Source organism: Bactrocera neohumeralis, chromosome 4, assembly GCF_024586455.1.
Source record: "Bactrocera neohumeralis isolate Rockhampton chromosome 4, APGP_CSIRO_Bneo_wtdbg2-racon-allhic-juicebox.fasta_v2, whole genome shotgun sequence".
NCBI lineage: Eukaryota > Metazoa > Arthropoda > Insecta > Diptera > Tephritidae > Bactrocera > Bactrocera neohumeralis.
The window spans coordinates 10,469,421-10,484,256 of NC_065921.1; the positions used below are offsets into that span (position 1 = coordinate 10,469,421).

The 14,836-nt window shown below is 36.4% G+C and overlaps 2 protein-coding genes across 2 annotated transcripts; both read right to left on the reverse strand.

The window, feature by feature from the left end:
• Nucleotides 1–3,175: 3,175 nt before the first annotated feature.
• LOC126757584 (mucin-2-like) lies at nt 3,176–5,859 on the reverse strand. Its single transcript, XM_050471597.1, has 6 exons — nt 5,771–5,859; nt 5,320–5,691; nt 5,025–5,244; nt 4,382–4,556; nt 4,025–4,312; nt 3,176–3,227 (listed from the first exon to the last, which is right to left on the reverse strand). The coding sequence occupies exons 1-6, from the start codon at nt 5,816–5,818 to the stop codon at nt 3,176–3,178; spliced, it is 1,155 nt and encodes a 384-aa protein (XP_050327554.1). The 5' UTR covers nt 5,819–5,859.
• A 6,126-nt stretch (nt 5,860–11,985) lies between these two features.
• Nucleotides 11,986–13,018, reverse strand: LOC126757416 (uncharacterized). Its single transcript, XM_050471315.1, has 3 exons — nt 12,948–13,018; nt 12,555–12,866; nt 11,986–12,472 (listed from the first exon to the last, which is right to left on the reverse strand). Exons 1-3 carry the CDS (start codon nt 12,999–13,001, stop codon nt 12,056–12,058), a joined length of 783 nt encoding a protein of 260 aa, XP_050327272.1. The 5' UTR covers nt 13,002–13,018; the 3' UTR covers nt 11,986–12,055.
• Nucleotides 13,019–14,836: the final 1,818 nt, after the last annotated feature.

The following is a 14,836-nucleotide window of genomic DNA, read 5'->3' on the forward strand; positions in this document are numbered from 1 at the left end:
GACATCACTTCGCTCTAGCGGCTCTTGAAAAATTAAAAGTAAATCCGACGTAACCTTCCATTTCATTCTGAAAAAGCAATGGTTTGGTATGTTTTGTAGGGCGGTAGAATCATCAGTCCAAATTTCTTCAAAAGTAATGCCAGTGAGAGTGACCTTCAATGGCGACAGTTATCGCGCCATGGTAACCGACATTTTGATGCTTGCAATTATAGCTCGTGCTTGCGGCGACATTTGCTTTTAACCAGATGGCGCCACTTCCCACACATTTCATCAATCAATGGATTTCTTGAGAGTATACTTCGGTGAACAGATAATTTCACGTTTTGCGCCGGTCAATTGACCACCCAGATCGCGTGATTTCACACCGTTAGACTTTTTTCTGTGAGGATATGTAAAGTCCAAAAAATAAGCGTCCGCTTTGATGCAGGCTTTTGAGCAAAATATCACGCGTGTCATTCGCCAGTTACCAGTTGAAATGTTTGAACGAAAATTGGACCCGATGTATGGGCCATCTGAGACGGGCTGCGGCCAACATTTAAAAGAGATAGTCTTCAAAAAAGAAATGCAAAAGAATGTATTTTCATATCATTATAAACATTACCCATTGAATTTGAAATTATTTCGTTTTATTTAATCGCAAATTTCATGCAGACCTGATGGTGCTACCTCACTTGATTTACTCGCTTATCAAGACAAGTGACAGCTAATGTGTTATGGATATATATTGTAGTCATTAAATTTATGACAAGTTCAAGTGCTTCATAAATATTTTTATGGATAGTAGTGGATTTATGATACGGAATTTCTATTGTTAAAATACCACATAGATAAACTAGTCGCAATTTACTGCTAGTATCAGACCTTATGCTATTAGTAGTCATGTACAGAGGGTATCAATGCTAATGAGTCACTGTTAGTAATGCATAGATATCATTAATTTAAAATTAAACCCAAATAAAAAAGTGAAAGCTAATTAGTTTTAGTCACACAAATAGTTGAGCAACTAGCTTATCTATAAATTATTTTATTATTGAAATATTTTGTTTATGAAAAAATAAGTAAAAGTCATATAAGATAAGGTATGAAATGGAAACATTGCGTTAAATATAACAGAAAGTTTTAAAGCAAATTATACCTACATATTTATATATCGAATGTATTATTGAATAAATTAAATTCAATAAGCTTTCAATACACATATAAATCTATCAATAAAATACTTAAGTTTCGCATTTATATATGTATATACTTGCATATATATATTTACAGCCGGGTATGACTGATAATGGTTCTCGAAATGTAGAGAAACTTTCGCTGGGAGAAGAGGTTAATTTCTTCGTAAAGAAATTTCGGAGCTTTGAAAAGAGTAAATAAAATGGGTGAGAAGAGATGTGACGAAGGCGACAGCAGTTGAAGTACCGCCATTTGTCACTACAGTTTAGCAATAAACAAACAGTTAATCAAAGAGAAAAGCAGGTGTTCTTACTGTAAGAACGGTTACAGAAGACCCCGTTGTGAATGTTATAGTCTGCTCAGGAGTGAGAGACTATTCCAATAGGCTAGTTCCGACTGGAGTCTGTAAGGGTTGATAAACAAGTTCTGTATTAAATTTGACGCTTCAGGTACCGAACTCTGTGAGTGACTCCTGTCCAACAGTGTTATAGTTCAGATAGTCTAATGTGTTGATAATTATATTTTTCAATATACAGTTATAGAGTGCTCGATTAGGCAGAACTGCACAGGAGTTTCATACTCGAACAGTCGAGGTGGAGTTGTTATTATAATATTTTTCTATATAATGAATGCATTTTCCTACATGGTCAAAAAGAAATTATTGAATTAAACATCGACTTCATCTTTCAAATAAATAAAAAATATTCCGTTGCTATTTAAACAGCAAACAGTTAGTTAATTGCACAGCCAACAAATTGTCGTTGACCAGTTGTGGAAACACCTGATATTTGGCTATCAATAAATACCAGCAGCTGCAAAGGGACGCGAATTTTTTGCTTATTTTCTTCCTGCTTTCATGCTCAAATTTTAATTCTCGGCATTGAGAAACACAAGAATATTATTTTTTAGCTCTTTAAGTTTGCTATTGCCTGATTCGAATGGGCCTAAGTGATATGAAATTCTCATTGATGAATATGGAAGTTTTCATCATGCACATACACAAATTTATTATGGGCGGCGACTTTAATGCGAAGCATGTCTCCTGTAGATCGTGCCTAGCGAGATTTATTCCAAGCAGTTCAGGAAATAGGATGTTAGTCGGTATCGATCAGCAAAACAACTTATTGGCCAACGCCAAAAGTACTCGATGTAATAGACTTCCTTATTACTGGGGAAGTATCCTGAAATTTCATCAAAATATATTTAAGCTCTGATCTTTCTCCAATATATTTAACACTAAGTGAAATAACCATTAAAAAGGACTTCAATTTAAAATATGCATAAACAATACGAACTGGACTTCATTAATCCTATCGCATTAGCACTCAACAATAGAGCAAATTTATAGAATAACATTTAAAATGGAAATACCCTTCAAATAGGGAATAGTGTGCTCAGCAGTATTCCTTGATTGTGGCGTTCGTTAAGGTGTGACAAAAACAAAGACAAAACTATAAGCATAAGTAAAAATTATGTCTTCCGGTTAAGTATTATACTCTTCCAGAATCGCATATCATCACTCAAACAAACAAGTTATATATCAAGCCGATATGGTCATAAGGTGCGTAAGTATTGGGTATCGCCAATGATAGAAGGGAAAATATTAAGCCACGTTTCAAAAAAAGGTATCATTAAGGCCTCCTGGTACAACAGTAATGCTCATATTCATGGAGACCCAAGAAAGTACAAGTATAGTCGCCGAAGAAATAAGATTTCAGGCAGATGCCCGCTACAAAAGATTTAATGAATATGTGAATGCGGAAACGAGAAGTCTCCTTTTAGAAAGATGCCTCTTTAGTTGCAATTGGGGCAATCAAGCTTTGTTATCATTTTATTTCATTGCTGAATAAAAAAATTGATGGAATCTTTTCCAACACTTCAAGTGGATGCGAAGATACGGTGTCGAATAATAAACTTTAGTATTCTGAAGTGGGATTCTCAGTCCATGCACAGTCAAAGCACCCATACGCATTTCTTATCTCGAATTTTTGATTTTAAGTAATTACTCACTTTGTGTTGTTAATTGAGATCCCGTGGCGTCAAGTGGGTAATACCTAAACGGAAATTAATGAGCAATGACTCAAGAAATGTTTATATATCAGGAATAAAAACAAGAAAACACGTTGACTTCGAGCTGCACCAAAGAATCGTCAAATGTGAAAGTTTTCCATAAAAGAACTTGATTCCGATCGTTCAGTTTGTATGGAAGCTATATGTTATATTAGTCCGATATCGGCAGCTCCGACAAATGAGTAGCTTCTTGAAGAGAAAAAGACAGGTGCAAAACTTAAAAACTGAGGGACTAGTTCGTATATATTTATACAGACAGATGGACAGACAGACAGACGGACATGGCTAAATCGACTCAGCTCGACATACTGATCATTTATATATATACTTTATAGGGTCTTCGACGCTTCCTTCTGGGTGTTACAAACTTCATGGCAAACTTAGTATACCCTGTTCAGGATTTAATTATGTTACACTTGAAGCATTGTGCAGTCATTGTTTTAATGCTCGAGGAGGTACTTGAGAAAGATTATTTTTTGTAATTTAGTTTCAAATAGATAAGGTTTTTGGAGTCATATTATATATGTAGATTTTATGTTGAATCTAATATCTCTCAATCAAACTCTACTTCACATGAAGCTATCGGTGCGTTTAATCATACTTTTATGAGAAATTAAAAATGCATACCTAAGTCTTTTTACATGTCATAGCCTCATTTTAATTTTTACAAATATTCTGGATAGCCACTTGGCTCAGAATGGATGCAGTGATCTTCCACTGCTAAAACTTATTAATACATATTTAGAAAACATTTTTAACGTTATGCCAGATATTTTTATACCAAGGCAGATTTGCAGTATCATCGTTGCTTTCAGCAGTCGCGTTGATTGATACTTGGGTAGTATTTCCAACAACAGTAGTGTTCCATTGTGGTGGAGCCCAGGTAGAGTTGGGTGGAGCTATAGTTGAGTTCAATTGAGGTAGTGTCCAAGTGGTGTTTGGTGAAGTCCAGGTGGAGTTTGGTGGAGCCCAAGTAGAGTTGGGAGGAGCCCAGGTGGAGTTCAATTGTGGTGGAGCCCAGGTGGAGTTGGGTGGAGCTATAGTTGAGTTCCATTGTGGTGGAGCCCAGGTAGCGTTAGGTGGAGCCAAAGTAGAGTTGGGAGAAGCCCAGGTGGAGTTCAATTGTGGTGGAACCCAGGTGGAGTTGGGTAGAGCTATAGTTGAGTTCCATTGTGGTGGAGCCCAGGTGGAGTTGGGTGGAGCTATAGTTGAATTCCATTGTGGTGGAGCCCAGGTAGAGTTCGGTGGAGCTATAGTTGAGTTCAATTGTGGTGGTGTCCAATTGGTGTTTGGTGAAGTCCAGGTGGAGTTGGGTGGAGCCCAAGTAGAGTTGGGAGGAGCCCAGGTGGAGTTCAATTGTGGTGGAGCCCAGGTGGAGTTGGGTGGAGCTATAGTTGAGTTCCATTGTGGTGGAGCCCAGGTAGCGTTAGGTGGAGCCAAAGTAGAGTTGGGAGAAGCCCAGGTGGAGTTCAATTGTGGTGGAACCCAGGTGGAGTTGGGTAGAGCTATAGTTGAGTTCCATTGTGGTGGAGCCCAGGTGGAGTTGGGTGGCGCTATAGTTGAATTCCATTGTGGTGGAGCCCAGGTAGAGTTCGGTGGAGCTATAGTTGAGTTCAATTGTGGTGGTGTCCAATTGGTGTTTGGTGAAGTCCAGGTGGAGTTGGGTGGAGCCCAAGTAGAGTTGGGAGGAGCCCAGGTGGAGTTCAATTGTGGTGGAGCCCAGGTGGAGTTAGGTGGAGCCAGAGTTGAATTCCATTGTGGTGGTGCCCAGGTAGCGGTAGGTGGAGCCCAAGTAGCGTTGGGAGGCGCCCAAGTGGAGTTCCATTGTGGTGGCGGTGATGTATTATTATTGGAGCTGCTAATTGACAGACAGCGTTCGTATTTATAGGATACCTTCGCCAATTCGCGTATCATTTGCCACAATTTAATGTCTATGCAATTTTCTTCCTTTTGAGGTAAATCACTTGAAAGATAGTTCAGTTCGTTGAAAAGCTTAGAGATCTGGATATAAAATAAATACAAATAATTTGTAAAATCAAAAGTATACGTCACCAAAGAAAATACACATTTAATTACCAAACGGGAATAGCATTTAATTTCGGCATTGGTTGGGTTGCGCAGAGAGCATTGTTCAATGCCTTCCAGAAATTGTTGCTGTATTTGCTCAACGTCATGAAACTTCATGTAGGCTTCCAGTAGGTAGATATCGACACGCATACATTTCCTAATGCCAAATCCGCTAATATACAAAGTGTCCTCCACTTGTTTAGCATACAAGTCACCGCATATCTTTCGGAGTTCATTCTGAGTTATCCTGTCGTCTGGAAATGATTCTTTTCGTTGTGACGGTTGAAATAACGCTTCGAATAATTTCTCAGCATTTTCTTTTAATATTTCGGCACCTTTCGGTATTAGTGATTCATTGTTCAACGGTAGATAAGCGTAAACCTGTAAGAAGCGTTATTGTTAGTATTGTATTTCTTGGAAAGTTCTCCCGAACTGATCTATGGAAGTAATTTGGACTTACGCTTTGCAAGAGCAGACAAACTGCCAGCACCTTCCATGTACACCTCATCGTTCTGTTCTGTTGATTTGTCAGTCGAAATTCGACTTTTTATATATAAATATTATATCAAATCACTGTTTATCAAACTGCTATTATACTATTTTATTTTTACCACAGATAACGCCGTCCAATCGTATGGCACCTTTGAGCATTGCGATAAGTAAACTAACAGCAATCACATTTGCAAAAAATATGAACTAATATGATAAATGATTTCACTTTTCGGAAATCCCTAGGTAAATAAATTTTCATTGACACGTTTGCTTTGTTTTTCTCTTTAACTGGGTTTTAATCATTTTTGAATCTCTTCACAACAGAAAGTAGAGGTAAATAAATTGTGCTGCTGCTTTTGCATGAAGTACTGAGAATTTCTCGACTGATTAGATAAAAGGCGGAAGTTTTCTAGTGGGTGTTTGCTGGTGTTTAGTGGCCTACGATAGGAAAGATAACATTGTCGGGTGTTGCTTCTCCAACCGTATTTCCGAGAATTTACTTATCAGTTGATAAACTTAATTTATATGTTTCTGCTTTCTTTAACCGTTCGCTTTTGTAAATCATAAATATAAATCTCCTTATTTCTAATTAAAAAAAATTATGATAAAACGTTTTCGTGTGTCAATAAAATGATAAGTAAGGTACAGGGTTTGTCCGAAAAGTAATACGCCTGAGTCGATTTAAAAAAATTTATTGAACCAACCGTTACAATTCTTGAAATACTTCCAAAATAGGCTCACTTTGCGTCAATGCAGCGCTGCCAGCGCGATTTCCAAGCATTAAAGGAGATACGGAGGACATTCTCCGGAATAGCCCTGAGAGATGAGGTGCATGCTGCTTGGATCCCATCTCTTGTCTCAAAATTCTTGCCTTTCATCGGTCTTTTCAGGCAAGGAAACAAAAAAATAGTCCGAGATCCATGACTTGTCACCTGTGATTACATTATTCAAAATTTGGATTCATATTCACACATGTTAAAATTTTCTTGGCACACTTCCACTCGCCGCAATTTCGAGTCGTCAGTGAGCACTTTTGTGAACATCTTCGCGCAAACCTTACGCACGTTCAAGTGCTCCGTCACAATATCATGAACCACAGACTTTGATAAATTTTACATCTGCGCAATTAAAGGAATACTTAGTCGACGGTCTGAGCTCAAAACTTTGCGCACACGAGCCACATTGTCTGTGTTTGTCGAAGTCACAGGTCTCCCAGCACGGTCTTCATAAGCGACCTCTTCCCGGTCCTCCAGAAAGACCTGGTGCCACCGAAACACACCACGCCACCGAAACACACCACTTCTTGCTAAGAAGAAAATTAGTCCCTTTACTTTCCGTACAACCCTGTTTGAGGCTACATTGCATATGATCATAACTGCCCCGGATTTTCTGTTTCATCTAGAATTCGCCAAGCATTTTTATTAAATACCTGGAAAAGTGTTTTTTTTTTCAGTCCGGATTAAATTTGATGAGATTGTGTATCAAAATGATCTCAACGTTCTAAGCTACCAGCATAACCAAAAATTTAATATCGGTTAATGCTTAAATGACCCTTTTGTTTTGAGTTATCGTTCTTTACTATCAACTAAAACATAGCAACATTTTTCCTAAAAAATCTGATCAATTATTCGGAGATAGTAAAGCTGCCTTAGAAAACAACCGATCACAAATTTGTATATTAAAAAAAAATTGTGAAACAAGGATTTGAGATTGATCGTTAATTTAGATGGCAAAACTGCACCATGAACTGGAAAGCCAGTTGTCAGAGATAATGGATATCATCGAGTCTCAAGGAGCTTATTTGACCTAAATCTAATCAGTCTATCTATACAAAATTATTTAATATAATATAGGAGAAATGGAGTTGTTTCTACTAGACCTACGAATGAAAGTGTTGAAATGGTAATGCACTTTTTTATTACGAAAATGTAGTACAAGTTACATACTCTTGAAAACAATTGTAGTTCACACAAATGATATATTAATTAATGGGATTGCAGTGTTCGCTTCTGCCTCTGATGAATCAGAACTTCCTTTTCCAGGTGGTGATTTTTTGAGGGACCAGATAAGGCTTTGGAACTTTGCATACGGCTTCATTATTTGAAGCAGTCTGTGTGAACTGACTATGTTTTGAAACGATAATTAATGTTTAATAGTTCAAAGTGGGTTTAAAAACAGGAAACTTCAAGTTTGGGAAAGCACCTCGCCCTACGATCTATTGTGTCCTTACAACAATGGCTCTCATGTGAATATTTCTTATATTGTGCTGAAGAGATTTTGGGAAGAATGAGAAGAAGAAGAGAGTCGCTCCGGATGTTGCAAATATTAGCAGATCAATCAACGAAAAGCTACATAAGGCGTTTAGAAATAAGATACGGAATAAGATTCCATGAATAAAAATTTAGGTATCTTTAGTAGAAGATTCCGTTCTAGGGATGTATAAATAAGTGGAACTTTTCAATGCAGCTGCTTTGATTTCAATAGTAGTACAACAGTGGTACCAAGAAAGAAGCTTCGTAGACCATAAAAAGTATGTATTACAAATAAATGATCACTGTGACAGGTTGGGTCGATTTAGCTTTGTCCATCTGTCTATCGGTTTGTTTGTATATCCGTGAACTAATTCTTAAGTTGTTGAGATGTCAATGTGATATTTTCCACGCACCAAATTTTTTTGAAATCGGTCGATGGGGTCCCAAAATATATAATTTCACCTAAAAGTGGGCTATTACAGGCCATCGTCCAATTTTTACCCTTGCTCCTACAAAAGCTTCCCATACCATCTTGGAGGTAAAATTTAAGGTATCTGGCGTATTTAGTTAATGACTTATCGCGATTTTAATAGTTTCGAAAATATGTACATTAATCTTATTGGAAGGCGAGCCCACGCATATTTTAAAATTGCTTTGCGACTGTGATCCTCTGTACCAAATTACATTTTATCATTTAGTTTTGCACTTTATTTATTTTGAGTTAATGGCGTTTTGTGGGCGCGGTAGTTGTCTATTTACGCCCACTTTTTTTTGCCAGGGAACGAATATGCCATGTTTCATCAAGATATCTCAATTTTTACTCAAGTTACGGACGGACAGTTGACGGATGGACGGGCAGTCCGTTGAGTGAAGAGAACTCTTATACTCTGTATGAACATCATGCAAGAGTAATAAAATTGTTTGAATAATTTTGTGATTGATTCACTCAGCATTGTTTAAACACGCGTCAAATGTGAGCACCAGGAAAGATAAAATACGCCATATCTTACAGTTTTTGTAAAATAAAGGTGAAAACGTGAGCTGCTCGGCCAAAAATTTGAATAATGTTTATAGTCCTGTTATTGTATCACACGCTATTTAGATTTCGTCAATGCCGTACCGGTAATTGTGATGGACAAATTTAAGTATGATCAAAACATACCGATAAAATAATGGAAATCGGCGAATCTGATGAAAACTATTTACAAGAAGACAGACAAATCTAGGATACATGCAAAAAGACATCATCGATCGAACCCTCATATATGTACAAACCGAAATAAAATCGATTATCTACTAAGTGGGTGTCTAACAGTTACAACATCGTGATCAAGCCAGGATTGACAGGCAGGAAGCATTTACTATGTGTTATGGTGGAATTGGTAAGGAATCATCTACTATGAGTCAAGCCTCTAATTTGAACTTGTACTGTTGACAATTGAGCCATTTGAAGAAAGTAGACGCGCAGAAATGGTTATCAGGACAAGCCCAGGCCACGCAAATCAACAGTGATTCGCCACTAGCTCCAGGAGATCGTTTGGCAATCTTTTACGCATCAAACTTTCGTTCCGAATCTAACGCCAAGTACCAATGCTGTTCCTGTTTATGGCGAATAAATTTGACTTCAGAAGCTTGTACACATCGACTGCCCCAGCTTTCTCGCCAATCTGGAAGATAGTTTCTATGAGAGTGGTAATATGAAATAACCTTAAATTAAAAATTGTTTGATATAGGTCGGCGGCTATCGTTGGAATATACTTATTGATGGATATCTATCAAAATAGATTAGTTTATTACTAACTTTGACTTTTTTCGTCCGCCTTCATGGCTTCATTTACACTCCTATTTTGGAGCACAATAGTGCTGCTGTCATTGCCAATGTAACTTTTATTTGGGTCACTTTGATTCTTTAAATAAAGTTCGTGGTCTTAATCGTATTAAAGTATATACATATGGTATAAATGATCAGTGTGACGAGCTGAGTCAAAAGGCACGTCGGCATATATGCAAACTAGTTCGCTACAGCATATAGTTCCCATATTGTAGGGAAAACATGTGACTCTTTACTATTTCTAATTTTTTTCTTCAATATTTCTTTATTTATTGGATCTATTACGAAAAATTAAGAAAACCTTAAAGAGTAGTTGTTTTACACAACAGACGAAAATCGCTAGAAACTCTCCCAAAGTTTGAGCCCAGAAGTGTTTCGACGATTGGAAGAAGCACTGGCATAAATGCGTTTTATTGAATGGGGACTATTTTGAAGGCGACAACTGGCTTGATACGATTTGGATGACCCTACAGCCAAAAACAAAACTCTTTTGAGGAAGTTTTACATAATTAATATGTTCTTCGTAAAGAATTTTCAAGTCTTTGAAGATTTGAAAGAGGTAGTTGTAATTTGCACTATGTAGGCTCAGAAGGGAGAGACAATTCTTGTAGGATAGTTCCGACTGCAGCTGACTACGTTTGAGACCCTTTAAGAGTAAGAGTTTCTAGTTCACAGTTTTCTTCCGTGAACCAACTCAACCCTGCAAAGCTGCTTTATTGTTAAGATAATCTGATGTGTTGCTACAATTTATTTATAACTCAAATATTCCGTTGCTATTTAAATAACAAAAAGCCTGATCTAATAAATTTATAATGACCAGCTGTGGAAACACCTGACATTTGGTTATCGTCAATTTTATGAACACCTGCAATTTGTTTCCGAAGCTTGAAGTGGATCCGAAGATAAAGTCAAAGTCTTGAATCATTAACGTTAGCGTTCGATCAGACGACTTTTTTTATCTTGATTAATTGTTTATAAGTAAGCAATTGCCAACATCCGGTACGAAACGTTCGACAAATGTGCTATTAAGTGGGGCCGTGCCACGTTTAGTGGGTAATATTAATAAGCCGAATTCATAATGAATTAAGAAATGTTTTTGAATCAAAAAGAAAAAATATGATAGTCTCAAAACTTTGTACAAGCTTTGTTGCCCTATCTAAAGAAGTATTTGAGAATTGAGTGGGACAGCGCATAATTAACTCTTTACAGTTCTAAGCAAATAAATTTGAATTTGGACGATAAATTATCTATTATATGTGGAATGTCTTTTGAAATTGCTATCGCGATCCACATGCAGCTCTAACTGACCACTATCCTCGCTTAATTTAACGGTGGTAAAAAGAAATGGAATAAACTCATAATTTTAGAAAATAACACAAAATAATTTGGTTGATGAACGTTGAGTATCTTATTGTTGTTGTGACGATTATCCAGATGCTGCTTGGGGTAAAGCAAGAAATCAGACCATTGAGAAAACGATGTTACGTGAGATGGTTTCATTGGGCATGCAAAGCAGTGATTATCGTAAAGCGCGAATTCATTCCATGTAGTTCTATCCTGAATAATTCGGAGTTCAACCTGCTGCAATATCTAGAAGAAAGTTGCATAAAGGTCACACATTGGTTTCAAGTGTCAACTAGAGCTTTCGTTCTGCTATTGGTGGTATGTGGACGCCAAGTACGCCATTCACTGGGAGGGAGTCAGTGAAGGTGTTAATGGCTCAACAATGAATGGCATTCAGTACCCACCAGAAGTTGATTGTCCGAACTTTAATCGGTATATTGTTTGAGTTTCGACTCCGTTTTAAGCAGCTGGCCGCAAAGAAAAAAAAATAAACAAAAACGTTCGCCAAACAAAGATTTGAGTTTGAACAATAAGTTTGCATGTTAGCTATATAATGTAATACATAAATCCCAACGGTCAAGGATAGTCCATATAATTTAGGTGGTAAAAGTTCACCACGGTCTGAAGGGCCAATTGTCAGAGATAATGGACACTATCGAGGCCGACGACAATTTTTCGAACAATAGGATGCCTAAAAAACTATGATTTAATCATTCTATCTCTACTATTTAGACCTATTAATAAGTAAGATAAGTGTTGAAATAGTAATTCACTTTTTGTTACGGAAATATAGCACAATTCACATATTCTTGAAAATATTTGTATTTCATAAAATTTGTGGAAGAAGTAATGAGCTTGCTGTAGTCTCTCCAGTCCCTGAGGAATCAGAACTTCCTTTTTCAGTGGTCAGCGAAGAAGCTGTGGATTCTGACGAAGTTTGTGGAAGAATTAATGAGCTTGCTGTGGTCTCTCCAGTCCCTGAGGAATCAGAACTTCCTTTTTCAGTGCTCAGTGAAGAGGCTGGAGGTTCTGAATCAGTGCTCAGCGAAGAAGCTGTGGATTCTGACGAGGCTTGTGGTTTTGGGGATGTAACTTCCGGGTGTTGCAATAAGCAAACATTATATTTCGCAAATTCTATAGCTAAACTCCTGGACAGTTTTTCTAAACGGAATAATATTTGTGCATTGTCAACTGGGATTTGATTATGGTTAAGGGCCTTAATTTTCCGGACAGTATGCTGCATCTGAAATTGACATAATATTATTACAACAAGTTGTTGTTATAAATCATGAATATGTACTATTATAACATTATTTTCCACATACCGCCGAGAAATAGCAAATATTGTCTGCATTTTGTACGACGCAGTTGTTTATATTTGCTACGAGTTCCTTTTTCAGTTGGCTTAGGTTTTCAAAATTTTCCTGAGCGACAGTTTGTTGAATTCTCAATGCCTGGCGAATGTACGCCCCAGCAACGGCAATGTCTTTCCGAACAGAAATATTGAGCTCGTTAGCACATGTTTCATTAGTGGAAAGTGGTTTACTTATAACGACTTCCATCGAAAATCCATTTGAATTAAAAGTAGCTTGAAAGAGGGCAGAGACAATCTCTGAAACATTCACATTTGCGGAGACCTATAAATATATAGTATATTAAATTATTTTTAATTCTTACTTTTTTCGTTAGACAAACTCGTTATTTATGGTTTCACTTACACTCTTGTTTTGGAGTACGAGGAGTACTGCGATCAATGCCAATGTAGTTTTCATTTTGGTCACTACTCGTATGAGTGCCACTGAGGGTGTTCGAATGAAGCTTGTGGCTTTTAAATGATTTCTCAGTGCATTTTTACAATTTTTACGATGTCGTATAAATCCAATTAGAAATATAAATATTTATACATTTTTCAATGTAAATATTTGTGTTGCATTATGGACGGATGTTAGTATAATATGGTTTCTAATTTTTTATTTATTTTAAGTACATATCTAACCCTTGTTTGCTACCATATTTGCTTTAAGGCCTATTTTTATTTTGAGAGAACAGTTAAGGCTTTGAAACTTTGCATATCGCAAAGTTATCTAAGCACCTTAGAAATAGGATGCAAAATAAGATCCCATCCGACACATCTTTAGTAGAAGATTCCGCTCTAGTGATGTGTATTCTTGGGTGGAACTTTTAAATGCAGCTTCTTTAATTTCATTAGGATTACAAAAGCCACATTTAAGACTAAGTTTCCATGACTATTTATCTTTTTTGTGGGTATATAACTATATTCCTTCAAATTATTTGAGTGATCATCTAAAAAATAACGTCACTCAAGGGTTAATAATTGTGTAATTCCCAAGTTGTAAAAAGCAATGCATAAGTTTTCCTTTTATCATATAGTAAAGATTATATAATTATTTTTTTGCTTTATTTAGGTTGGGGGTGGTTGGTGCAATGAGGGTTCATAAACTTAAAATTAAGTCTTTTATTAACAATAATTAAGCAATGTTATACATTACATCAAAATAAAATTCAGCAGGGAATATTTTCAAAGCAACGCCATATTCTCTATATTTATCTTTCAGATCGAATCATTATACCATACAAGTGCTCTGCAAGCTGACCGATCATATCAAGATCACGATAAATTTATATCTTTCATGCGACAAGTATTGTCGTTGTGAAGGATATTGTACTTTCGGTACAGTCGAAGTTAACGTTTTTTGTTGTTTTATTTTACAGAAGTTTTATTAACAACCATATCATTACTGTAATTACTAAGACTAGGACCGGCAGTGGTCGGTATTCGATCAATAGAAAATACAATTTATTAATAATGTTAATAGTATTAAAATTTTATGGAAGAATTTTAACAAATGATCAACCAAATCTAAAGAAAATTTTAGAAAACAATTTACAAAATAAAGAAAAAAATTAAAATTTATAATTTATTGGCGTGCAAAATCATTTGCTATCTTTGTGGGTTTGGCCTAATTCCGCCTTCAACGAGCAAGCGAATCAAATCGGCCGATTTGAATTTGTCGTTGCATGTGCTCACGTATGAACCTGCAAAAATATGCCAAAATAACTAATACAAAATTTTGATTAACTGTACTAATGAAATACTTGTACTGCTGAAGTCTCGAACTGATACTGTATTTTTAAATCGCTTCAACAAAGAAATTATCTTCGACCAATGAAAACGCGCCAACCTGTGTTCCTATTAAAACACATGTGAGAAAATGGCGTTTTGCACTTCTGCACGTCTTCTTCTTTCTAACGGTATACACCTTATCCATATATGTTAACGGCAACACAGTCATGGAACATAAACTTTTTTATTGGTTTTATAGGTAGTATAAAACAAAGTCGCTTTGAATGTTCCTATATCCCTATGTAATCTTTAAAACTACGCAACGAATTTTGATACATTCTTTTTATTAGATAGACTGATTGAAGAGGAGGGTTTATATGTATAACAACGTTGAAAACGCAGATTCTGACGAGGCTTGCGCAACGAATTTTGATACATTCTTACATGATTTATTAGATAGACTGATTGAAGAGGAGGGTTTATATGTATAACAACGTTGAAAACGCAGACTGAACTCTACGC